The sequence below is a fragment of the Thamnophis sirtalis genome, unplaced genomic scaffold, assembly GCF_051295495.1.
Source record: "Thamnophis sirtalis isolate CommonGarterSnake01/CBP01778 unplaced genomic scaffold, rThaSir2_p1.2 scaffold_3, whole genome shotgun sequence".
Taxonomy (NCBI): domain Eukaryota; kingdom Metazoa; phylum Chordata; class Lepidosauria; order Squamata; family Natricidae; genus Thamnophis; species Thamnophis sirtalis.
Genome location: NW_028261383.1, coordinates 124,448,268 through 124,475,994, shown reverse-complemented (window position 1 = coordinate 124,475,994; position 27,727 = coordinate 124,448,268). Strand labels below are relative to the sequence as shown.

The following is a 27,727-nucleotide window of genomic DNA, read 5'->3' as shown; positions in this document are numbered from 1 at the left end:
CATGGAACATTGTTAACTTTCCACCAAAGGTGGTCCCTATTTTTCTACTTGTATTTTTACATGCCTTCGAACTGCTAGGTTGGCAGAAACTGGGACAAGTAATGGGAGCTCACTCCGTTACGCAGCACTAGGGATTCGAATCGCCAAACTGCCGACCTTTCTGATCGACAAGCTCAGCATCTTAGCCACTGAGCCACCGTGTCCCTTTAGAGTAATATTACATGTATTTAATTTCAAATAAAGGTAAATGACATGAAGTCAACTTCAGCTTTTGTCCTATCCCTATACATCATTTGGGGAGTGACCCTAGTACACTGATTACTAAGTGCATAGTACTTTGTATGCAAGCTTGTGAATTAGAAATGAAAGAAGTTTGGATTCCTTTCTTCCTTCCCTCCCTCCCGCCTTCTTTCCTTCCTCCTCCCTCCCTCTTTCCTTCTCTCTTTCTTTTGTTCTTTCTTTCTTTCTTTCTCTGCAGAATCTTGGGATGAACAGCCTGGAACAGCTATGCATTAATTTTGCCAGTGAACGTCTCCAGCACTTCTTCCATCAGATAGCTGTCGCCCAAGAGGAGGTAAAAACATAACGGAACATGTCAGCTTCTACAAAGGCAGTTTGGTGTAGTTGTTCCCGCCCTGTGCAAAGAGAAGTGTGGTATAAGATTAAGGTTTTCAATTAAGAGTGGGGAGACCAAGATTCACGGCCTACCCTGAGCCATGAAAGCTCATTGGATGAGGTTGTCAGCCCAATCTATTTTTCAGGACTCCTGGGAGGAAGAAGTTGGAGAGAATCCAGTGTATATTACCTGGAGGTCCTGGAGAGTAGACAGGATTCAAATCTAGCATATAAATTTATAAAATAGATATGGATCTCATTTGCATTCTTTCATGCTACCCATCATGGGCAATTGCCAGCAAAATCACCTATTTGGATCTTATTTTACATTTTCTAAATTATCCAACACTTATGTTTTGGACTTGTACTGGGGCACACCAGAACACTAAGACTTTATTTAGAATTTTGATATTTTGCATATCACTGACTGCTAGGAGGAGTATATTCAAGAAAATCTCCGCTGGAGTCCTGTGTCCAAGAGGCCTTCTGAATTGTGCCTGGATCTCGTAGCTGCAAAGCCCCATGGGATCTTGCATATTCTGGATGAGCAAACACTCCTGTCACAGGTCAGGACTTTATTAGGGTTCGTATTCCTCCTTGCATTTGAAATGCAAAAGACTTCTATGAGCAGAATGAGCTTTCTGTTTTGCTGTGTACCTCATCTCTGATATGAGATCCAGACAGCCAGATGACAAGTTCTGGAAAACTCCAGAATTTTTGACACTTTTTCATTTGGCTTAATCCCAATGCAGTACAATACCCATTTTGCATTTTTTTTAATGAAATTATGCCTGATTTTGTTACTATGAGAACATGTTATAACCATATTTGATCAAAAAGATATAGACATAATGAAGCAACTATGCACAAATAACATCTGGGAACCTTCATTGTTTTCTCCCATAGATACATGTCATGAATAAATGGCATCTGCCTATAATAATTAATAGTCAATCTCATAGTAAACTTTTCATATTCCCAGATTTAATAAAATTAACATGTAAATCCCAATGGCAAATTGTTTTCTGATAGAAATCTGATGTTAAATAAAATTAAACAGAACTACATTTCCCTAAGCATCTGGATTATTTTGAAGTCAACTAAGAAAAGTACTATCAGCTAGATTGCTACCTCCTTTACAGCATACCTGGCCCTTGCTTATTTTTATTAAATAAATTAGTTAAATAAATAGGTAGGAGAGCTATCTAAGTTGGATTCTACTGTAGAACAAGATATCTTTATTTTGCAAAGATATAATAACAGATATTATAATATAAACAGAGGAGTAAGAAATAATGTCCCTCTCTCTCTCACACACACAAACACACACACAGAAATATTACAACACTGAGTTGCATTTGTGGGTGTGTCTCTGTAAAGCTTCCAAAATCCTTCCAATGGATAGCATGGATGGCACTGCTGACTCCAATGTTTTATGCCTCTTCTTCAGGCTACAGATCACACCTTCCTACAGAAGTGCCATTACCACCATGCCAACAACCGTGGGTATGTCAAACCAAATCTGCCTTTGCCCATCTTCACTGTACAACATTACGCAGGACCAATTACTTACCAGGTACATTGAGAAGCTTCAAATTCAAGCATTCCTGATTTTGTGTGTCTGAATGTAAGCTGGGGGATGACAGAATTTTAATTGGGACAAAAATAAAGTTGATTTCATCAACAAACTGAGGTAGATTATCTAAGGCAATAAATTTTAGTTACAGCATTCCTAGTTGTTAGTTTTCAATAAATAACTTAAGAAAAATAATTTGCTTGTGGCATCTTTGTCATGCTGGCTTGGTTGTCCAACTGCAACATATGTTAGCTCAGAACTGTGATATTTCTTTTAAAAGTCCTTTCTGAATGTTCTCATTACATATTATGGCCATGGTTTTAAATGGTTCTCTCCAAAAATGAAAGTTTTTTTTAAGGGCAAACTAAAAATAAAAGCAGCATTTTAATTTTCAAAACAATATAGGCAAAATAGTAAGCCGGAATTGCTGAGAATTTTAGGGTTTTTTTTATCATGAGCAAGTATAAATAGATACTTCAAGATAGAGTGTTCAATCTTATTTGTTAAAGACAGCATTACAGCTGCCAAGAACTTATTAACATTGGAAAGTTGAATGAATATGTTTGAATCCTCTTGTCTTTCTTTCTTTAGTTAGAATTTGAAATCAGGTTGAATGTTTAATTTTGGTTTGGTAGGAGAAAACAATCAGGGTCTGAATTTAGTCTACACTTTAGTGATTGGTACATTCTCCGTCCCTATAAAAGACCTCATTTGTAAGAGGAACCCCAGAGAGACTGATGAGTAACAGTATGCCTTAGTCATTCTGGCTTATTCTTTTGTGTAAAACAGGTGAGGTAAGAACCATCTTGGGGAAAGTCTGGAAATAGATAAGAGAAACATGTACCACAAGATAGCCACAATCCAGAACACACCTACCCTACATAACCTCTCTTGTGTTCAATAGATTGTACTGCCTGGGTAAATACATTGAAGTTACCAGCCTCACATTAAATAAATTAAGAACCATAAACAAGAACCAATTGTGAGAACGATATAAATTCTGGCTTTTCAGGTTCACAAGTTCCTGAATAAAAATCACGATCAGTTGCGCCCAGAGGTCCTGGATATATTTTCACACAGCCATCTTAAGGTATAGTGAGTGGATTAGGCTACTATTTACTTTTGGTAGTTGTATTATTTTCTACTCATGAGATAGACTTTTTAATGTATTTATAAGCCACAGTGGCGCAGTGGTTAGAGTGTAGTATTGCAGTAGGCTACATCTGCAGACTGCTGGCTGACTGCAATTTGGCAGTTCAAATCTCACCAGGCTCAAGGTTGATGCAGCCTTCCATCCTTCAAAGGTTGGTAAGATGAGGCCCCAGATTGTTGGCAATAGGCTGACTCTGTAAATCGCTTAGAGAGGGCTGTTTTAACTGAAGTGGTATATAAATCTAAGTGCTATTGCTAAATGCTATTGTACAGACAATATTATATGATCAAACATTCATGCATGGGATGCTGCGAAATTGTGGCCAAGACACAGTGGAGGGCCATGCTGAATGTCTTTTCATGTGGAGTCCTTGTTGCTCTCTGAGTTTGTTTATTTCCTTAAAGACATTTCGTTAACAAACTAAGTAACTTCAGTGATAGGGGCAGACATTCTCTTCTATGGGAATATCCTGTTATGGAACATTTGGATCATGGTACAGTAGTCTGTTCTCTTATTGATATGGCTCATTGTGGGGGGGTGGGGGGTGGTATACCAGAATACTCTGGATAGAATACTCCATGATAGAATGCTTTATACTTCCATCCATTCTCTTCTAAATGCCAGTTTGTTTGTCTATTGAAGTTCACAACCAGAAAACAAAAAAATAAAATAAATTTAGATCTTGAATGAATGGAAACACACATTCTTTTTGTTAATTGTTCATTCATATTTTGACATTATTTTGATGATGATTGGCTTTAATTCTTTCCCTGTGTTCTCTTTGATTCTTTCCTTGTGAAGCTTGTGTCCAGCCTTTTCCAGAATGTCAGGGGACAGCAGGTTAACCAGAGAGAGTCCAAAAGTAGAGTCCAAAAGTTAAAGCATCGAGCATCTACATTGGTATCTAGATTTCAGCAATCTTTACAAGATGTCATTGCTAAATTAGATAGGTAAGGAAATAAAGTTATGTAGCTGCCATTTCCTATGCCTATATTACCATATCTATGTTTGGAGTGCAAGTATGAGAATAAATTAAAAGGGTATCCAATAATCGAAAGAGAATCTAGCCACAAATATATTTCATGATACTTTTGAAGATCAGCTTACAATTTGTTATTTTCAGCATATAATGTTAAAACCTAGAGATATACCTAGAAACTTTCTTATGCATTATCCCAGAAATTCTTCAAATAATATTGGGAATATTCTTGGATTACATGATTAAAATAGAAAAAGTGGTAAAGTGGATTTAACCTGATTAGTGCTCAGATAGGAGGTCATCAGGAAAATCCCAGGGATACAGGCTACATTAAGGAAGTTTAAAATATATCATTAAAAAAAGAGAAAATTAAAAGATGAATGCTGTCCCAACTCCCATATAGATTTGTCCATAGTGTAAGCAGGAATAAAACTTGACTTGGAGGAAACTTAACTTTAAAATAAACAAAGGAAAAGTGGTTTAATTCCTATCACTTTCCCTAATAAGTGTAGCTAAGTAGAAATCAATTTCCTATATCTGGCATGAGCAGTAGTGACTTAAGATTGTCTAGACTCATTCATCGCATTCCATTAATTAATGATTTTTTTAAGAAGTCTATTAATAGTTACAATAATCAATATCATCTTAATACTTTGAAAGTGTCAGATACATTCTTCAACATTCATTCATAGCAATGAAACTGTATTTTCCCCTTCCGTTTTCATAATAGCACTCCTAAACTCTGTCTGATTAGAAAATAATGTTTCACTCCCCCACCCCCACCCCCCAATATACCTTACAGGAGCCATGTTTTCTTCGTTCAGTGCATCAAACCCAATTCCAGAAAGGTAAGAAAGTAATTCTATTTGCAAAACTGGAACTGAATTGATTGTCAGGCACTTCTAAGGAAGAAATTGAATTTTTGTGACAAAACACAAAAAAACCCAAAAGTTATAGCAATAGCAATAGCAATAGCAGTGGACTTATATACCGCTTCATAGGCCTTTCAGGCCTCTCTAAGCGGTTTACAGAGAGTCAGCATATTGCCCCCAACAATCTGGGTCCTCATTTTACCCACCTCGGAAGGATGGAAGGCTGAGTCAACCCTGAGCCGGTGAGATTTGAACCGCTGACCTGCTGATCTAGCAGTAGCCTGCAGTGCTGCATTTAACCACTGCGCCACCTTGGAAGTTGGAATTATAGGAAGAGAGTATAGGAGTATTTCATTTATAAAGAACCAGTACAAAAAAGCCAAGAGAGTTTTGCATCTGAGTATTTCAGTTCTTTCTTAAAAGTCGAAACTTACTTTTTTTTTAAGCAAACGGCAACCAAGAACAATTGAGAATGCTGGATAATATTTGTAGCAGTACTCTAAATAAAATGCATTTTTGCTCACTCAGAAGTTTATACAAGCCTTTCAATCTCAAATACTGTATCCACATCTCATTCATCCAGCAAAAAGAGTTAAGTGTGTTTTCTTAATGGCATTAGCAAGAGACAAGTAAGAAACTAATGAAATTCAACCTTCACACAATGAGACATTACCTTCAGAGAACATAACGAAACTTTAAGTTAACATTAACATAAATTAAAGTTTATGCTTACCTGGGAAAGTTAGTGTGTGTTGTGAACACTGCAGCTCAGTTAAGCTTAACCCCAAAAGGAGTCAGTTTTAGTGTAAACATCCCTTTTCAGGCTAAAGTGGACCCTCTTACATAGTTATAAGAGAGGAGTAATCCTTACAAAAGGAATGATTATCCAATCCACCCAAAGCATTTTTAAAAATCACCCTTTCCCAGATGCTATACACACACACACACACACACACACACACACACACACACACAAAATGGCAGGATGCAGTAGTGTCTCAGTCCTGCCACTATTGTGAGGGCTGAAATAATATCTACTTCCTGACCAACCTTGATGATGCACAGAGGTAAGCCAGATGAACAGGAGATCAAATGACTTAGTCCAGTGGTGGGATTCAAAAAAATTTATTATTGGTTCTGTGGGTGTGGTTTTGTGAGTGTAGCTTGGGGACATGGCAGGGGAAGGATACTGCAAAATCCCCATTCCCTCCCTACTCCTGGGGGAAGGTTACTGCCAGGAGTGGGTTCCAGCAGTCACTACTGCCAGTTCACTTGTGGGTGTGCTGCATGCATGCACGCTTGATGCATGCTGTGCAGTGCATGCGCAGTGCAATAAAAATTGTTATGCACAAAAGCAAAAAAAAGATGGTGCCGCCTATGGTGTCACCCGGAGAACCAGTTCGGGGGTGTGGGAGGCCTAGGTCACTGCCGGTTCTAGTGATCCAGGCCACCAAACCACTACTGGTTCAGCCGAACTGGGCCGAACCTGTAGGAACCCACCATTGGTTACTGCAAAATCTCCATTCCCTCCCCACCCTGCTAACCTGCTTTCCAGCTCCATTCAGGGCAACAAAAGAAGATCAGCTGGGAGGCTGGGAAGCAGTGGAGGCAGGGCCAGCCTATTTGCTGGTGCTCCGAACTACTCAAAATTTCCGCTACCGGTTCTCCAGAACCTGTCAGAACTGGCTGAATATCACCTCTGACTTACTCCCTGATGCCTTGAACATGTGCTACGGAAGAGCAAGGCATGTGTCTTCGTCTAGTTCCAGAACATTGTGAAATATTTCTTTCATTCAAAACAATCCTCTTTTTTCCACGTATATCATTAAGAAGAGCCGAGGTGGCGCAGTGGTTAAATGCAGCACTGCAGGCTACTTCAGCTGACTGCAGTTCTGCAGTTCAGCTGTTCAAATCTCACCGGCTCAGGGTTGACTCAGCCTTCCATCCTTCCGAGGTGGATAAAATGAGGACCCGGATTGTTGTTGGGGGCAATATGCTGACTCTGTAAACCGCTTAGAGAGGGCTGAAAGCCCTATGAAGCGGTATATAAGTCTAACTGCTATAACTGCTATCATGGCCTTTTGGAATAGAACGCTTGATTCTGTTCCAAACATAATTAGTTTATGTAGTTGGCTGTGTTTTTTTCTTTTACAAAATGAGGGGCCCATCAGTGCACTGATGATATTACCTAGTTTGGGTAGTGAAATGGCTGCAAGAAAACAACCAAGCTCAGAGAGCACCAAGGACCCCTCATTTTAACACTGAGCTACAAATATTCTTTTACAAAAACCGAAAAGCTGCAATTTTGAGATGCACAGTGGGTAGCTATTAATGTACCTTTTTTTTCCGGCTATCTTTGCTGTCTTTGTTCCATTTGTCTTTTGCACATTGATCCTAGGCGCCAGACATCTTTGATACAGAGTATGTGGCTTGTCAATTGAGACATTTGGGGATTTTAGAAGCCATTTGCCTCAGAAAAGGAGGCTATCCTATCCGCCTCTCATTCCACCACTTCCTAACTAGGTAAAGGTATTTCTTTTTTTTTACTGCATCAGCACATCATAATTTGTGTAAAGCATTTGTGTTTACTTCCATTTTAATGTTTCTTGAAGTAACATCTTGTAAAATTCAACTTAAAAAATATTGCCTAACATATTGGAATAAAATATACAAAATGTTTTAATGATAACTGACCTATTGAGAAAGGAACTAATTTAACCTACCCGGGTGCCTTTGCATTAACATCGCTTTTAAGGAGATGAGAAATTTTATATTATTTATTTGACACATACAGGCATTCCTCTCCCCCAATCCCACTGTCCCACCTCCCCCAGTTGGTGGGGGGAGATTGCCAGCCCTAGATGTAATGACTTGGTAACTTTCTCCTGGTTTAAATCCTTCCATTGAGAATGAGTGAGAACAATCAATCAGTGGAACAGAAGTTGCCTTCAGAAGTTGTGGGAGCTTCATCCCTGGAAGATTTCGAGAAGAGACTGGACTGTCATCTGTCAGAAATGGTGTAGGCAGGGTCTCCTGCTTTGGGGTTGGACTAGATGACCTGCAAGGTCCCTTCCAACTCTGTTAATCTGAATCTAAATGACCTGGGAGAATAAAAAGTCTTTGCCTAGCACTGAAAAGGGTTTGCTTCTGCTACTTGGGTCCCAGCCATGAAAATCAAGTCCAAGATTACCATTGTCAATTCAGAGAAGGGAATGGGCAATCTGCTAGTAGAATCTACAGCCTGCTAGTGATTCTGCAGGGAAGAGAGAGGGAAATTTCTCTCTCAGAAACCTTATTATTCATTGACCTGACATTTAGCAGCAGCACCTGCAGGGCAGAGAAAAAGGGCAAAATGTCCATTTCTAGACAAGAAAATAACCTAAGCGGTTATTCCTGCAAATGATATACTTTCCTCTGCCTTTATTTATCTTAATTGGAGCCTCTCCCCGCTCATCCCTCGCTAAGATATCTTGGATTCTCTCAGACACATAAAGTAAACATCTGCAATGGTTTGTGGGAATATCCTTGAGAGTCAGGAGGAGAAACAGCTACAGCCAAGCAGTGGTCAGATAAGAGATATTTGCCTCTGAAGTGCTTGGGCTTGTGTGTACTTTCTCTGACTGTATCTCGTGAGACTGGAGTTATTTGGGAAGTGAGCATTATCCTCCCCCGTGTGTCTCAGGTATGGAGCCCTGGCTGGCCAAGGTCCCAGCTGCCTGCAGAAGAGAGATAGCTGTGCTGCTGTGCTTTCCCGTGTGGTGGGAGATATGTCAGAGCTTTATCAGATTGGAGTCACCAAGGTAGATTGGCTAAGTACCTGCTTACTGTTTGGCTTTAGAAAGCTGAAATATGGATATTGGTTTCACTGGCTCCTCCTTAATAGATATTCCCTTACATACTGCCAAAATTTAGAGTGAGCCTCACAATCATATTTTAGTATGCTTGCTTTAAATGAAAAGGATTTCCTCTTGTCACATTTGGGTTCTCCTTCTGTTCCTTGGCATAGTGGCATCCATTTTTCTCCCATTCTTAAGAATATCTTTTTCCATGTTGCATATGGAAATACATAATTGTGAGACTAGTCACTTGTTTTAACTCTTAGACTAGTGGTAAAAAAATATTTTTTGACAAAGATTTTTCTGTGACTGCTGGATACTCCATTTACTGGTGTAATTGCTATAAATTTTTTTTTTTATTGTTTTATTGTATTCTATTTCTTTTATTGTCCTTGATGACCAAGGTAAATCATTAATCAAAATGATAAAATGTACGTGCCATGGACATGAATATAGCTAAATATATTGATTTCTGAAGTCATCGTACATCATGAATAAAGATTGTTAAAATTAATTAAACAACAACTTCTTTCCCACCCACTTATCCCTTATTTTAGACAAATAAGACAGTGAGGGTGTGAAGTTACCTATGTGTTAGGTAACCTCCCACTTTTTTATTGTCAGTGCTTTTGACTATTTTTTTTCAGGTGTTCTTGAAAGAAAAGACATGGCAGATGCTAGAGAAGCAGCGAAATCAAAAGTTGACATGGGCGATTGTCACTCTCCAACGCTATCTACGAGGGCTCATCAACCGTCAGCAGTTCCAGGTCTTCAGGAAGAAAATCACAGTGATCCAGGCTCACTTCCGAGGTCATCTGGCAAGGTCAAGAAACAATGATCAAGCAGATAGGGCTCACTCTGTATAATGCTCCTAATATTGAAGGAAACCATTACTTTTGATGTCAACTGGTAGATTTACTGACACCTATGGGTTATAGCGGCCTTACCCAACAGAGGTTTTCAAAGTCTCACACTTATATCTTGTTTTCTAACTTTACTCTTTTTTTGTAAACTTCAGAAAACGATACCAAAGACTGAAGAAAACTCTGCTACACTTTGGGGTGGCCGTACTTGTTTCTGGAAACCTGGTTCACAAAATGAGGGAATGCAAGGTAACAAACCTATTGACAATGAGTGAAGAAAGTTCAATATAACCCTCTTCCTGATGTGCCACATTATTACCAGAAGAAAGAGAACAACCCTGAGGAAAAATAACCAGCCATTTATTGAACAATTGTTAAAGCCCAACTTTACCTGAAAGAGGAACCCTGAACAATAGGAAAGCAAAGATATTTTTTATAGAAATTAGAAGGGTGCAGGTAGGAAATCCTAGGAATCTGATTTGTTAGCAGTTTTTGGGGGAGAAATGAAGCAGGACCTGCTCCTACATGAGATTATTTCTGTTATTAAGCCTTTCAGAAGTGCACCAGAGCTGGGGAACCCCTTTGTTAAGGAAATTAATCTTAAGGTAATCAGAGGATTGTCTGGGATTGATTGTGGATGTTGAGGTTTCACTATGTTGCAATTCCTTTCTTATGGTTGCCCTTGTGCTATGGGCTGCTGTGGAGGCTTTTATTCTTTGCTTTAGATGGGATTGCAGCAGCCCTGGGGGCAGGGAGGGTCAGTTGGATCTGATAGGATTAGGCAAACACAGGAGCTGGGTTTGACCCTGGACCTGTCCAAAAGACAGGGAAGTGTCTCAAAAGGGTGCGGCCTCCATTTTATATGCTACATTTATTTTCTCTCAAACAAAAAAAGCTCTTTTAATAAAAGGAAACAATAAACAAAACGTTGCTCTGAGCAGGAGAAACATTATGGTGTGTGTGTGTGTGTGTGTGTGTGTGTGTGTGTGTTATGGGGAATATGGTAGATAAAGTAATCACTCTTTTCCATCCTCCCAAAGGTTGCCAGAATATGTCTGTCTCTATATATATCTGTATCTCTATGATTAGCCTTCTGGGGTGAAAAGATCCCAAGTTGTATATAGGTTCCAGATGGGCCTATCAGCAATACAACATTGACCATGACTATTAAGTTAGGACAGTGATGGCGAACCTTTTTTGGCTCGCGTGTCATAAGGGGGGGGAGCGCGGGGTGGGTGGGCAGGCGTGCCACATCCATAATGCAATGTGCACACCGCAGTGCGCATGCGCGCATGAGAGGTGCAACACACCCCATTTTTTACATGCTTTTTTCACCCTCCCCAGGCTCCAGAGGCTTTATTCCTATAAATAGGAGGAGAGAGAAAAAAGCCACTCCTGCCCCCCCGGAGGCCCTCTGGAGGCTTCAGGGACATTTAGGAGGCTTCCCAGAAGCCTCTGAAGGGCAAAAAATGACCCTACGAGCAAACCGTCACTTCCGGTTTGCTCATAGGGCCGATTCAAGCCCTCTGGAGGCTTCAGGGACATTCCCTGAACTGCCCGTGGGGTCAGTTTAAGTCCTCCGGAGGCTTCAGGGAAGCCTCCTGAAGGTCCCTGAAGCCTCCAGAGGGCTTAAACCAACCCTACGAGCAAACCAGGTCCATTCCCGAACTTCTGGTTTGCCCATAGGGCTGTTTTTTTACGCTCCAGAGGGCCTCCACGGGGGTGGGGGGCTCTTTTCACTCTCCTCAGGCTCCTATAAAGCCTCTGTAGCCTGCGGAGAGCAAAAAATAGCTTTAAAAAAGGCTGAACTCAGCTGGCCAGTGCACGTACGCACGCTGGCCAGCTGACAGGGCAACGCCTCGCGTGCCCTGACAAATGACTCCGCGTGCCACCTGTGCCATAGGTTCGCCATCCTGGAGTTAAGCTATTATGGCTATTATAGCTCTTATAGCTTATGGCTATTAAGATCTAATGCATTTTAGGATCTGTAATATATACTGTATTTCTTCATCATCATCTAATTATACATAAACAATCATACTTGAATAATTTTTGGAGTGTGGATGTAATTAGATGATTATAAACCTTACACTGGAATACTTTATTGGATAGGCTTCTTGGGAAGCTGTATGCTAAAGGAAACTTCTGATCTGTGAGTCTATTACTTTGAGCTTTTAATCAAGTATAAAGAACTTCAGTTTTAATCAAAGATGCACAACTGATCCATCTGGGGCAAAAGTGCAGCATTAGCATAAGAAACCAATCATTATTCCCCCTTTCCCTTGAGATGACTTCTTCCAATAAAGGTTGCTGAGAGTCAGGTAGTGTACAAACTTATTTTTTTTTTAAAAAGACCTGGCAAAGACCTGACTGATATCCTCAGGTATTATTGTATAAAACCCAAAGCTATGGCATTCAATTGTGTACAGCATCGTCTGAGTGGATTTTTCTTGAAGATTTCTCTCTTTTATGAATCCCTTGCAAAGCCTGTTCAGGGACGCCCCAAACTCTCCAAAATAAACAGGGAAAGGCAGAGAGAAGGAGGAGTTTGTTCTTCTGCTGATCAGTCAATAATGAATATAATTAAATAAAACCCAGTAACTACCCAAGAAAGTACCAGAAAAATGTCCACTGCAGGTCCAGCTTGTTATGGATTTCTAACTTCCATTCCCAGCTTAGGTGTCTGTTCTGCACGTATTCTTCCCTCTTTTATTGGCCTTCTTGTGATTCTGTGTTAGGAACTGATAAAAGAAATGTCCTTCTGGGTTCTGCTCCAAGTGGGGAAAAAGACACTGGAGACATGGAGGCTGCTTGGAAAGATGGTTTATTGGTGAACAGGACCACATGGCTTGGGTCCTGAACAGAAAAGGTGATCACATGCTTCAATGTTGGTGGAGAAGGGAAGGGAAGCCTGAGATGCTGAATCCCTGGTTTTATCCCCTCTCTGGCCTTTGAGCTTGTATTCTGATTGGTTGTCAAACTCCCATGGGGCCATGCAGAGGCAACTCTCTAGGCTGCGTTTTGAATCCAGGCTTGGTTGAGTTCTCAGATGCCATGTGGCGAGTTGGGTAAAGCGCCAATATTATCATGTCTTGATCCCATCCCCCTGGAGCTGAAGTGGAGAACTCTTTATTATGTAAAGGACTACCTTGGCCTTCTTAATGGCCCATTGACAAAGTGGGGATGGGCAGGAAGCTACAGGCAGCTATTCTGTCTTTAAAAACATGTTTCTTTCTTTTCACATCCAGAGAAATATTCTACCTTTTCAATATTTCCTAGGATATTTCATTTTTCTAGGAGAGGGCTGGGTGATAACTTCCTACAGAACAAAGCAAGGTTATATGCCTTTGCTTCAGCATCATCCCTGCCCTCCCGTGTTTAGTGTATGACATGGAGGTTTTATGGGAGAATTACAATAATAAAAGGTCTCAAAGTTCACTATTAGAATTGCAGACTCTCCCTGTTCTTTTTCTACTTGCGTTGGAAGGACTTTGGCACTCTTTTAATCTTAACCTGGCAGCTAGTTGTATCTGTCAACTGCTCCTGAAAAAACAGGCTTTAGGGAAGAAGAGGAAAAATACCCAATATATCACTTAACAGCAAACTGGTAAGTACCTTTGGGGAACATTGGTTTATACTTTATAGACAGAAAAGACAAAGCTAGGGAGGAGCTGATTATTGTAGTTCCATCTGTCACAATTTGGAGGAAAAAGAAACATGATGCGTCTTTTCCAGAACTTGTTAAAATATATTCAGTTAATATTTCTGCAAAATTTCAGAGAAAAATTAAACGAGCACCTTTTCTGAGTCAAACTGGTAGTTACAATTACACACATCATTTATCATATTAGGTTAATTAACTTATTAGTTAATAAACAGAGCTTGGGATTTAATGGGACTGAGCAAAGTATTCTCTCTGTGTATATGAATGTATATTGAGCATTTAAAACTTCCGGGAGCTTAATATTCTATAGCTAATGGTATCTCATATTCCTGTTACAGTTTCCCTCTGTCCTCTTTCTTTGAAGAAGAAATCCAAATCTTTTTTAAACTGGGTGCACGCTTTTAACGAATTAAGATGTTGCTATGAACATTTATTTGTATGGTAATTAACATTCTGTGGATAAGGGTGGTGGATGTATACATATATCATCGTCACAACAGTACTAAAGTAGAGTGCATACATTGCTAATTATGAAAATAAAAACAATTTGGGAGATAAGCCAGAGGTGAGGGAAAAGAGAAAACATAACTTTTCATAAGGTGTATGGAGAGTCTCTATGGGATTTCCATAAGCTCATTTTATTTATTTTTTCAATTGCTTCTTCATATAAGACGGACATTGGAGTCTATGTATATGCTGCAATATAAATCTATATAATTTACAAGAAACAAAGAATTTAGTTCTCTTTTTCACAGTGCTAAGATCTTTTTTTGAAAGAGTCTAGCTTGATCATGCATACTATTTTTTTTTTTTAAACTATCCTTGTTCCAGAGGTCTGAGGACCGAAAACAGAGCAACAAGTCACTGGTCAAAGGTACTGAAGAGAGCAGAATTTGCCTGGAAATGGTAGGTTAAATTGATAATTGATAAACCTATTGGGTGTCGTCTGACAACACCCAAAACTGTACATGCATACATTTATTATTGTGTATTGATGGATCATGTGTGGAAGTGGGAACATTTTCTCTCTCTGTGTGTATGTGTATTTCGAATTTCCAAGTATGATGGCACTTTGTATGCAAACATTTATTTATTTGATTTGAATGGCCATCTGTTAAAAACACAATTCAAGGTGGCTCACAACATTATATACAATTAAAAGTCCCAAAACATACAATGCTTAGGGAAAGAGCAGCAACTCAAGGACGTCTCGAAGGCAAGGACTATGTGTGTCTTGGGGGGGGGGGGTTGCCAGATCTTTGGGGGTAGAATATCCTACAGGGCAAGGCTGTCATGGAAAAGGGACATTTCCTAAGACCCACTAGATGATAACATTTAAGGGAAGGGACTGGAATATCCTTATTCTGTCCGATATGGTAGAGTAGGCAGATGCTCTCAGGGAGATGTAGTCTGGCAGCTCTAAATTGTCTTTTCTGTTTTCCAAACTGTTAGGCTGAGCTTAGGGCCCACTTCCAAAATACTTTATCCATTTTCTTCTACTCTGTTAAGTAACTTTGAAGAGGAGCTAAAGTACTAAAAACTGAATTTTAAGACATTTTCTATAAATTAAACATTCTTGTGGCAAACTGTTATCATAATTATAATAATCAGATTTTGATCCTAAATTCTGTAGGTTATTACTTAAACTACAAAGGACAGAAACAAATAGATGTTTATGTTGCTATAGTATGGCATATAGCAGTGATGGCTAATCTTTTCCGGACTGAGTGCCCAAAGCATACACCCCCGAACCCCCAAAATGCAATCCGTGTGTGGCCCCTGTGCATGTGCCCTGCTCCCGTGCATGTCCATGTGCCCCTTGCATGCATCCTGCCCCCCTGCGCAGCCCCCCTGCATGTGCGGCATAGACCCGAACACCAGCTGGCCAGTGGGAGGCGTATGCGCATCTGCGGTGGAGCTGAACTGGGGCAACAGCTCACGTACCATCAGAGAGGATGCTGCATACATGCCATAGGTTCGCTATCATGGGCATATAGTCTATCCATTCCTCCTTAGGTTTTTTTTCCATGCGTAATTTAGTAATTTAATGCTTCTGCAAGGGGGTTGTTGAACTGGTGGGCACAACCACATACTGAAGCCTTGCTCCTTTGTATATGTATATGATATCAACGCACATAGAAAGAGCCATGGCTTCAATCCATGGTTGTTCCCTTTCATTGCAGATCGTCTGAGTGGATTGATTTTATATTGGCTAAGATATCTTTGCATGATTTGTGCATAGATTAATGTAACACAGAATAAACAAATGTAGCTGATTTGGGAGCAAGATGCTTTAAGTTCCTGGTCTGGTCACCTTGTACTTGAATTACTGAAGTTCACGATCCTTGGACATGCCCTTGGAGACTATTCAAAAACTGCAATTATTGTAGAATGCAATAACATACTTGCTGATAAAGTATTTCAGCAGAACTCTTGTTCTAAGAGTTTGGCAAGTTATTTCAGATTACACTTGAATGTTCCGGGGACCATTTTATCTAGGGAACCAGTGGTGGGTTGCAGGCAGTATGCCCCGGTAGGGGTGTATTGGTGTTGCCGGGAGCACCAGGTAACGTTCCGGTATGGTGCTCCGGAGGACCCACCCACCCGCTCAAGCTCCTAACCTGTATTTGAGCTCTTCGGTGCTTCCGCGCATGAAGCAGGTGGAGCGTCGTGGAGGCGTCAGAGAGGTAAGGACACATGCGTGTGCTGCACATGTGCATGTGGGGGACTCTGGGCCCCGTTGTACTGTACCAGTTGCAACGGGATCCGGAACCCACTACTGTAGGGAACCTTGTGCTCTGAATAGAGTCTACCTGTTGTGTGGATTCAGCTCCAAGAAGGTGTCTTTCCATTTAGAAGTTCAGGTCCAGAAGCAGATCTTTTCGATACTAGCCTAGTTACTATGGAATAAGTCATCCTCAGAGTCAAAAAGTTAATTTCTTTAACTTTCAGGAAAAAGATTAATTCTGGAAGTTTTTAAGAAAACTGGAAGTTTTTAAGAAGATATTTGATAACCATTTGTCTGAAGTGGTGTAGGTCTCCTGCCTAGGCAGGGGATAGGACTAGAAGACCTCCAAGGTCCCTTCCAACTCTGTTATTCTGTTAAATGGACAAACATCTGCCATACACCACCCCAGACTTAACAACTGTTGTTCAGAAAGACAAAAAAGTCTGCCAAGTGAACCATTGTTGTGTCAGGAGACAGCAAAATGGCAGAGAAAGCACTGTAGAAATTAACAAAATACAAAGACAACCCCTCCCAATAGAAGTAGAAGACTGTGGCAAAAGAAAGCAAAGATGGTACTAAAATGAAAAGGCACTTTGTGTGCAATCCCAAAACATGTGGAGCATCATTTGAACACCATCGGTATTGACAAATTCACCATCAGTCAATTGTAATAGGCAGCTATAATTGGAACATCCTACAATGATGCCTCTAATACCATCAAACAGCTGCCTATCCCAGGTCCTTTGGAAGGACTTGGTAGGTGGATGCCAATTCAGTCTAAACATCTAGCTGTCTGTGAAACCAGGATAATAATAATGACAGGAACTATTGATTTCTGATTCTTCCCTTTTTATACATTTACTAATTTGCAATATTTGTGGATATTCAGGCGCCTTTAAAAGCCAGACTTTATATGGGATTCTTTCTTGCTTGAATTTAGTTACACTTCTGTTGTGTAAGTATACTGTTATTTTTACGATTGCTGTGCATTCACCAAGTTTAAGTTCCCAATTAGATATTATTGAGATTGTGTCTTTCTTCCAGTGTTGAACAAAGTTTATTCTTGCTGGTGTGAACATATACATTATGATATTCTTTGTTGATTTTTTTTCTGAGATTGTGCCTAGTAGGAAAAGTTATGATTTCCATTTTTTTTTCTGATCGTGAGCCATCCATAGTCTATGCTTAGGGTATCAAATAAATATTCTGTGATAAATAATAATCAAAGCATTTCAAATCAAAACTAGTTACATTACAGAACTAAACTACAAGTTATTCTTTAAATCCAAACAGGTAGGGTGGCCTAACGGAGTGGTAACAATGTACAGAGAAATATCCCATTCCTCATTAATTCCTGTGGGAGTAATTTATAAATTTAATGGAGTGGGCTCAAAAATACAATTAGTGTGAAATTGTACAGTGCTTGAAACTCTTTTGTCTTCTGGTTCCCACCTCTACCCCCTGCCAAAAAGGGGAACAAAAAGTAATGTCTCTATAGATTGAATGCCACATTATTGATTTTTTTCATGAAAATATTTCATGGAGTCTAAGAAGCAGCAAAGGCACGTACCCACTTCTCAACTGGAGAAGCCCAACCAATCAAGTGCAGATTTGACCTAGCCATTTCCTAATATTAAAATCTTAGACTGTTTCTAGTTAAGGGATTGCCATTATGATGGGCTGCTCAAAACAGCTGCTTGTGTCATTCCAGCAAGTGTTGCATTGATGCACAACTGATTCAATAAAATATTCTCCTTTTGAGCAATTATTAGCAGTGTATGTGGGTGTGCTTGCCTTTGGGTCAATTTTTGACTTCTGGAGATTGACTGCACCAGTCCCTGCAGCTTCCTTGCAAACATTTTGCCATTGGCTTCTTCCTAGAGCTGAGGGAGAAACTGGCCCGAGGTCATCCAGCTGGCTTGGTGTCTATAAGGCAGGGCTAAGACTCACCATTTCCTGATTTTCATTCTATTATCACACCAAAATGGCTATTTTAGCAGTGTAATAGCCATAAGGAAATGGAATGTATTTTACAGCTTTATGGTGTCAACAATACGAAGTCACATGCACTCTACCAAGTTGTGTTTTAGTCATTATCCCCTGATCTTATTTGTAAACAGATTTGTAATGTCTTTAGTATCTAACAGGAAAATGAAGACTGTGTTAAGCGGACTTACCCAAAATAGGCTTTATTTAGACAGCCATCATCTCTCCTTACAAGAGCAAGGAGAAAGTAACAGAATAATAGAGTAATAATAGAAGGGATCTTGGAGATCTTCTATCCAGTCCAAACCCCTGCTCAATAAATACCGGTTTCCTGCTTGATTTAGAGAATCTCTTCTCTAAAAAACTCAAGTTTTGGAGCACCCACAACTTCTGGAGGCGTCATTCCACCAAGTAATTATTCTCATTGTCAGGAAATTTCTCCTTAGTTCTAGGTTGGTTCTCTCACTGATTTGTTTCCATCTATTGCTCCTTGTCCTGCTTTCAGGTGTTTTGATCTATAAGGCATTATCTTCTATTTGCATCCTTTCTGTGTTTTCTCATTGTTTATTCTACTTTTCCTTCCCATTTTAGAAAACAGTAGAGTAGCTTCACAGAACCTTTAACTGATAGATCCATGAGCCCCTCTGGCTAGAAGATCTTCCAATCCCAGGAACAAAAATGAAGAATAGGAAGCGTTCATAGAACCAGAATCTAACATTGCAATTAAGGGATTAATCACAGGATTCACATACACCTGGTTTGATCTGATCTTGGGCTCTACTCTGGCTGGCCACACTACTAAACAAGAAAGCACCTGAGAACTGGGCAGTCCAGAGTTATGACAGATAACTAAATCTGAACTTGTAAAGAGCTACGTATATAGGGACAGCATGGATTTAGCAATTGTTTGCCATTCATTCCCCTGTGCTTTTGAGAGCTGCTCTTTCATTAATGAAAAAGGGATAGGCTTGTGCGGCTAACACCAGTCTCTTCTATACTTGGGAGAATGTAAGTTTAGCCATTTAAGTTTTGAAAAACTGCCAAAACCTAGCTTTGCCTGAGGGAGTCTGATGATTAAGGCCCAGTTATTTCCCAGTTTGGAAATATGTTAAACCCCAGTGATCATGAGAGAAGGGGGGAGGGAGGGGGGAGGGAGGGAAATATGATAGACACAGACAGACAGACAATGGTAGATAGCAGTGGTGGGATTCAGCCAGTTCGCACTTATTCGCAAGAACCAGTTGTTAACTTTCTAAGCAGTTTGGAGAACCAATTGTTGCAAGAAATCTCATTTCATTTTTCCACTTTACAGGGCTAATCCTGTAAGGAAGGCAGGAAGGAAACATTCTGGTGTTGTTTCTAGCCTAATCTTTATTGTGTCAGGGTTCCAAATAGCATCCAAAATTAAATCAGAGTAAGGTATTGAGCAAAGTATTGTTCAAAGTTCCAATTTATGAAGAGAGTCATGTTGGCACATCTGGGAAAACCCGAATCTGAAAGCTTCCTGGTTTTCCCCACCCAGTTGAAAGTTCAAGATCTTGCCCCCACATCCACAAGTCCATCCCATGGTCCAATCTTCCACTGCCATGCTGACAGCTTCCACCCATCCAGTTCTGGTCAGGTGCAGAGGTGCAGAGACAAAGGATGACCTTGGCTTCCTAGAAAGAATTTTGTTATGGCTACATAGCATCTAACTCCATACAATCCCCCCTCACATTTTCCCAAAATAGAAAATGCATAGTAGAACAATAGAAAGTGTGGCAGGCCAGAAATCCAAAAGAAAATATGGTGTACAAGCCTGACATATTGCCTTGCTTACAGAAACTGTAACCCTTATTACATTTTAACAGCTAAGGTGAAGCATTGAGTTGGCAATGCCCACCCAGTCACATGACCACCAAGCCATGCCTACCCAGCTAGTCATTAGGGCAGAGAACTGGTTGTTAAATTATTTGAATCCCACCACTGGTAGATAGATATAGAAATAGAGATAAAAACATCACTAACACGTAATGCGGTAGAGACAGCTCAGATCTACCTCTGATTACACTGCTTCAATTTAGAATTGATCATTTTATCATTTGAGTCTATCTATCCCTGGGGCTGGATTTTGATAGGAACTGATTCTCTCAACAGCTGATATGATACCGAATGTTGCAACTGTCAACATCATGGTTTGGAAATCTAAAATTAACTTTAAATCAGAGGTAGGTTTCTGCTGGTTTGGCCTGTATTGGGTGAACCGGTAGTGGCGGCGGCGGGAAGCTTTGCCTCCTGCCCAGATGTTTCTGTGCATGCACACACGAGAGAACTGGTAGTAAAAAAAATGGAAACCCACTACTGTTTTAAATATGTAAAAAAAAAGGTTTTACAAGCCATGAATCCAAAATATATGGAAAATTTGGTAAGTAACCAGGGAAAAAAGTTATTAGAAGAGCCTAAATTGGCTGAAGTTTAACAAGGTGCTTTTTCTGGGACATTTGGCCACCTACAAAAATAAATTATTTAAGGCAGGTGCCTTTTTTCTCCTTTCTTTAGAATGTACATACAATTCTATGCAATTCTATACTCTGTTTCCCATATTGCCTAGTTGATGACTTTTAAAATTATTGTTAATGGTTTCCACATAAATTGGATTTATGATTTATTTGTATATGCTTGTTATGAAAGTGAGCGTTTTAATATTATTTTTTATTTAATCAAATAAACTGCACTTTACATGAGGAGGGGAATTAAACCAACCTAGGGCCTTTGCTGCTATTTCTTCTCCTTAGGATGTCCGACGGCTCGAAATTCCTGCTGAGCTTGCAGCTCTGCTCCACTTCGCTCAGGGTGAGTAGAATGCATTGCATTTGAATTAAGATGGCGTCCTTGGCCTGCAAAATGTTTTCAGTTCACTTCCAAAGAACAGGTTTAAAAATAAACCTAAAGGTCATCTTAAAAATTAGGATTCCACACCACACCCCCAGCCAAGTATTTTCCTGCTGTTCTCCCATCTGCTTGAATATTTTCTAAGTACTTTGGATCCAAGGGAGGTTGTTTTTATCTGATAATATGACTCCTCATTTTAAATGTGAAATTTAGAAAAAGTATTTAAAGGTTGAACTTAATTTGATAATTCCTAAGGTGCGTGTATATTCAATGTGTAAATGGTTGTAAATGAGAGCTGGTTGCCAAGTGCCTAAATTACAGTCACATGACCCTGAGGGTGGTGTGATAGTGATAAGTTCAAGCACAGGTTGTAAATCACTTATTTCAAGGCTGTGATAAATTTGAACTCTCATTAACAGCAGTTAAGTCAAGGACTACCTGTACAGTAGTGATCTTGGAACTGATTGTCAAGGTTTTAAAGGGATAGTTTTGGTTTTCTTGGCTCAAGAATAAAGACAGAGAGCCTACTAAAGAAATAAGAAGGAACTTATTCCTATAGAAGACAATGACAAATGTAGACAAGGACATGAAGGATATCTTAGCAGAATTATTAAAACAATGGTATTTCCAGTAATAATAGGTGGCTCATGAAATCTCTAGACTGAGAAAGGATGAGAGAAAGAAAATAAACATCTACAAATTACGAATATAGAGATGATCATTAAGTACACTGTGAATTGCAAGGAGAACTATCAATCCATTCTGGATCCAAAAAGAAGTGGATGCTTTTGTGATCAACAAGCACAAATGTTTTATTTTAGGGTCAAAATCAGGAGTGATTCACTTTACACTTTACGTTACAATTGTCTTGCATATGAGTGAAGTATTGCCGGTGGGTCATTAGGAAAAATTATTGTGCAATGGAAAGAAGATAGAAACGGAAGAACAGATATGATGTCAAATAGATGATTGGAATGTCTTCAGAGGGGCTATGAATTGAGCAGATCCTTGGTGCTTTCTGAGCTTGCTTGTTTTCTTGCAAACATGTCATTACCCAAACTAGGTAATATCATCAGTACTGATGATATTACCTAGTTTGGGTAATGACATGTCTGAGTAATGAAACATCTGTAAGACAACAAGGAAACTCAGAGAGCACCAGAGATCCCTCATTTCAAACCTGAGCTACAAATATTCTCCTTTATTTGAGCTATGAATTATTTCTAGAGGCAGGTTAGAACTGTGAACATTTGCCCTAAAAGTCAAAACTGACTAAATGACACCTAGCCAACATTCATACAGTGATGGCTTGTTTAAAAGAACATCTGTTCTTTGAAAAGTATTCTTTTTACATTCAAATTCCACAGACTAAAAACAGTTTTTCAGCAGTTACCATACTTAATATCCTAAGCCTCTCTCTCTGTCTCAGCACGTGGATACTTGTTTGAGCTTGGGAACTAAGCATAGTGGGGCTTTGTTAATATTTGGATGGCATGACCATGGGAGGATTTCAAAGCTTTAGGCTAGACACGGATGTTGAAAAAGGTAATAACAAACTGCTTCTGCATTGCTGCCAAAATTGTACTGCTACATATCCTAGGCATATGTTAATGTTAATTTAAGTTTTATATGCATTTTTATTATGATTTATTGTGAATTTACCCATTTGAATATCCCTCCCCCATCTATCTATCTATCTATCTATCTATCTATCTATCTATCTATCTATCTATCTATCTATCTATCTATCTATCATCTATCTATCTATACATACATACATACATACATACACACAAACACATATATACACATATCTATTTATCTATCTATCTACCTACCTACACCTACACCTACACCTACACCTACACCTACATCTACAACTACCCTGTTTCGCTGAAAATAAGACCTCCCCGGATAATAAGCCCAATTGGGCTTTTGAGCGCATGCACTAAAATAAGCCCTCCCCAAAAATAAGCCCTCCCCGAAAATATTGCAATACAGCAGCAACCATGAGGTGATCACGCTCGCTGCCTCCTGCACCTCAAAATAATAAGACCTCCCTGAAAATAAGGCCAAGCTTATTTTGGGGGTCAAAAGAAAATAAGACCCTGTCTAATTTGGGGGTCAACACGGTGCCTGCCTGCCTGCCTGCCTGCCTGCCTGCCTGCCTGCCTGCCTGCCTGCCTACCTACCTACCTACCTACCTACCTACCTACCTACCTATCTATCTATCTATCTATCTATCTATCTATCTATCTATCTATGGTTTATTTTTATGTAAGCCACCCAGAGCTGCAGAGAGATAGGCGGGAAAACAATTTTAATAAATAAATAAATAAATAAATAAATAAATAAATAAATAAATAAATAAATAAATAAATAAATAATAAATAAATAAATAAATAAATAAATAAATAAATAAATAAATAAATAAATAAATAAATAAATAATGTAGACACTGGGAGCTAAGCTTGACTTAAATGAAATGTTATTTTTTTCCCAAAAGAAGTCTCTCATACTTCATTTCTAATGCTAAAATTACACCTGGATCAAGGGTGGGTTCCGGCAGCCACTACTGCTGGTTCACTCGTGGGCCTGCAGCGTGCCCTTAATTCTCAGTCCCCGCGCATGTGCAGTACAATAAAAATTGTTCTGCACATGCACAGAAGCAAAAACAAGATGGTAGCACCTACAGCACCACCAGGGTTCAGGGGCGTGACAGGCCTGGGTCTCTGCCAGTTCCAGTGACTCAGGCCATCAAACCACCTGGTTTTTCATTCTCATATTAGATGGTGTGCTTGAATTGGCATGCCTTCTTTATATTGAAAGATAATACTAGCCTATACAAAATATTGTCTCCGATCTACACCGATCCTGAACTGGGGAAAAGGATCTATGGAGCAATCAGACTTTTTGCAGATAGCATCTCAAGCATTGTTCTCTAGGGATAATTCCTTGATACAATAATCTCTTTTAGCAGTTCCCATGAATACTGTTGTAAAGCATTATTAAGCCCTGGGAAGCATTAAATGGGAGAAGGAAGAATATCTGAGAGTGATGCGCCCTTCATACATCCATTCCTTTCACAAAGATGATGAGGATCTGGCAACCAATTAGCTCACCTGAGCTTTTGCTCCAGAGGGAGTGGTCCAAAGGCAGTTTTACAGCATCCCTTCTGGAGATACATAATGATGGTTTTCCACTGGGGGGCACTCTTGCCTCATCCTGTCTCCTTTGCTCCTTAGAGTTCTCACTTGAAGCCAAAGAGACGTAGCATCTTCTTCCCTTCTCCCTATTGCGCTCAGGAATAGTTTTATGTTCTTCAGCATTGTGGCTGGTTATCTCTCTCCCTCTACGAAATGGACATGTGAGAGAAGAGTTAAAACAGAGGCACGGACAACAGTGACTGACTAACACTTACTATGTCCCTCCCATTGGCCAACAATTGGAGTTATTTTTTTGAATTTTTAAATAGTAAACTTTTGCAGATCCACAAATATATGAAATGGATAGAGCAGGGGTCTGCAACCTTAAACACTCAAAGAGCCATTTGGACCCATTTCCCACAGAAAATAAAACACCAGGAACCACAAAAGCTGGGTGGGGATGGCCAACCCGATGTCACTCACTCCCACTGAGTCACATGACCCCCTCAGCCATGCCTACCCAGGTTGGGTAGACATAAAAAGAAACATCCAGCATTTTAATAGGACACATCTTTCTCTCTAGGGAACCAAAATATTATTCACAATATCACTGCAATTGTCCCTGTACTCATAGGTTGCAACAATAGCAGCAATAGTAACAATCACAATAGAGAGTCCTCAATTTATGACCACAATTGGAAATGGACTTTCTCTCTCCAAGCAAGACAGTTGTCTTGCTGATTTTATAACCCTTTTGGTCATGTTTGTTAAGTGAATCACTGCAGTTGTTAAGTGAACAATATGGTTGTTAAGTAAATACATTTTGTCCCATTAGCTTTGCTTGTTTGAAGTCATCTGGAAAGGTTGCATACAGGGATCACATGACACCCCCCCCCCAAGATGCTGCATAAATACAATGCATAGTACCAAATTTTGATCACATGACTATGTAACGGTCATAAGTATGATGTCCCATCGTATGTGATTTTTTTCAGTGAAGTTGTAACAAATGGTTTTGAATGGTCATTAAACAAATGGATTGGGGGAAAATAATTCCATGGTCAAAATCAGTGGGCAAGATTCCTTGGCTGGAAAAAAAATCCTCTGAAATAATTAGCATTTATTCTACAAACATGTCCCACTGGCTAGAATTCTTATTCTAGTTCAGCCAGATAACATTTTGAAAACCCCAAAGTAATTAAAAGTAAGTTTCTACATTTAGGCAAGAAAAATGAAATGCACAGGAACAGTGTAGGTGGTACCTTGCTCAATACTAGTAACTGTAAGAGGGATCTTGGAGTCCTAGTGGACAACCATTTAAATATGAGCCAGCAGTGTGCAGTAGCTGCCAAAAAAGCCAACATAGTTCTAGGCTACATAAACAGAGGGATAGAATCAAGATCACATGAAGTGTTAATACCACTTTATAATGCCTTGGTAAGGCCACACTTGGAATACTGCATCCAGTTTTGGTCGCCACAGTGTAAAAAAGTTGTGGAGACTCTAGAAAGAGTGCAGAGAAGAGCAACAAAGATGATTAGGGGATGGGAGGCTAAAACCTATGAAGAACGGTTGCAGGAACTGGGTATGTCTAGTTTAATGAAAAGAAGGACTAGGGGAGACATGATAGCAGTGTTCCAATATCTCAGGGGTTGCCACAAAGAAGAGGGAGTCAAACTATTCTCCAAAGCTCCTGAGGGTAGGACAAGGAGCAATGGGTGGAAACTAATCAAGGAGAGAAGCAACTAAGGAGACATTTCCTAACAGTGTGAACAATTCATCAATGGAACAACTTGTCTCCAGAAGTTGTGAATGCTCCAACACTGGAAGTTTTTAAGAAGGTGTTGGAAAACCATTTGTCTGGGAGTGGTGTAGGGTTTCTTGCCTAAGCAGGGGGTTGGACTAGAAGACCTCCAAGCTTCCTTCCAACTTTGTTATTCTAAAAATATATTACTGTCAATGTAATACAACCTTCCTCAACTTGGTCTCCTTTGTATTGATGATTACCACTCCTTAAATTCTCTGCGATAGTCATGCTGATAATGAATTCCAGGAATTGAAAAGAGCCCCCAGGTTGGGATGGCCAATCTGCTCGTTCCTGGAGCCTGTTGACTGCAACATGCTATGTTCATACTTGTAAACATTGGTCATTACAACATGGGAGATTTAGATCACATTGCTGCCAGGAAACATACATGGGCATATCCCTGCACTGAAAATAACTTTTCACTTGGGTTAATTTACACTCGCTTTTCCATCTTTTTTAGATCACAATCCTGCTCAGAGTAATCAAGTCACTGAAGTGTCCCTTCCAGAAGTGAAAGCCAAGGCTACCTTCTCTCTCCCTCACGATATTAACAACTTTCCTTTCTCTACATTTGTCCAAACTCACTTCCAGGTAAGAGTGCAGAGTCAGGAAAGGAGTTTCCTCTGATTTCCTTATGACCAGAATGGTCTCTAGGCTCCTTTTTCCTGTTTCTTGTCAGTTGGATGGACAAGTTAGGTCTTGTGAGTGAGGTGGGCTGCAGCATTGTCCTCTCGTCTTTCAGCTACTGTGCATCTAAACTCCTTTCCTTTCCCTTGGTTGTGGCTGCCATTACATATGTATAAAAAGGTCTTTTAGCTCAGTGGTCTCCAACCTTGGCAACCTTAAGACTTGTGGACTTCAACTCCCAGAGAATTCCACAAGTCTTAAAGTTGCCAAGGTTGGAGAATTATCTGGGAGTGGAAGTCCACAAGTCTTAAGGTTGCCAAGGTTGGAGACCACTGCTTTAGCTTATGCTTGCCCACCTTGTCCACAAATGCTAGAAAGCAGGAGACCATGAATTTAAGGTCCTGCCTTAGCCATGAAAGCCTACTCGGTGATTATTGGCCAGTCATTCTGCCTTAGTTAAACCCACTTCACAAGATTATTGTGGTGGGAAAAATAAGAGGAGGAAGGTGTATTGGATATGATCACCACCCTTAATTATTTGTAAAGATAATAAAAAGCAGGCTACAAATAAATGAATAAATAAAATGGATGCATGGCGGGGGGGGCATTGTGTCCTAAATTCTTGTAGTGCCACATTCCCACCATTTGTATGTCTTTGGTCCTTTGTAGGTTGTGAGTTTTCCAGCCCTTGGACAGCCCTTGCAAGAGCCTTTGACCCAACTCCACACTGAGCACAGACAAAATGCTCTACAGCTAAACAAGCTGGTAAGAAGGAACAACAAAGCATCTGAACCTGCAACCTGAAACTACTTCCCTGGCTTGATCAAAAAAATGAGATCAAATCCAGTTTAAATACAGTGCATGATTTAAATAAAGACACAGATTTAACTTATGAAGACTCTTGAGGATCGTGAGCTATTTCAGGCTAGAGGGAGCTTCCAGGAACCTCAAGGTCTTCTCAGGCTTTTATTCCTGTTCTGTAAAAGAAGGATTTCAAGGAGCTT

At 39.9% G+C, this 27,727-nt stretch overlaps 1 protein-coding gene and 1 long non-coding RNA gene across 4 annotated transcripts in view; both read left to right on the top strand.

Moving 5' to 3' along the window:
- The first annotated feature begins 1,056 nt into the window (after window positions 1–1,056).
- LOC148048160 (uncharacterized) lies at window positions 1,057–3,281 on the top strand. Its single transcript, XR_015695805.1, has 3 exons — window positions 1,057–1,181; window positions 2,066–2,191; window positions 3,204–3,281. It is a non-coding gene; the product is annotated as an uncharacterized LOC148048160 (long non-coding RNA).
- A 10,109-nt stretch (window positions 3,282–13,390) lies between these two features.
- MYO15B (myosin XVB) overlaps window positions 13,391–27,727 on the top strand; it is a 74,795-nt gene continuing 60,458 nt past the window's right edge. For all 3 annotated transcript variants that reach the window (XM_087709935.1, XM_087709934.1, XM_087709936.1), the window contains exons 1-5: window positions 13,391–13,501; window positions 14,390–14,464; window positions 21,047–21,104; window positions 26,557–26,687; window positions 27,393–27,488. In XM_087709935.1, coding sequence (XP_087566061.1) covers window positions 14,462–14,464; window positions 21,047–21,104; window positions 26,557–26,687; window positions 27,393–27,488 — 288 coding nt within the window. In that variant the 5' untranslated portion in view covers window positions 13,391–13,501; window positions 14,390–14,461. The remainder of the gene's footprint in view (window positions 13,502–14,389; window positions 14,465–21,046; window positions 21,105–26,556; window positions 26,688–27,392; window positions 27,489–27,727) is intronic.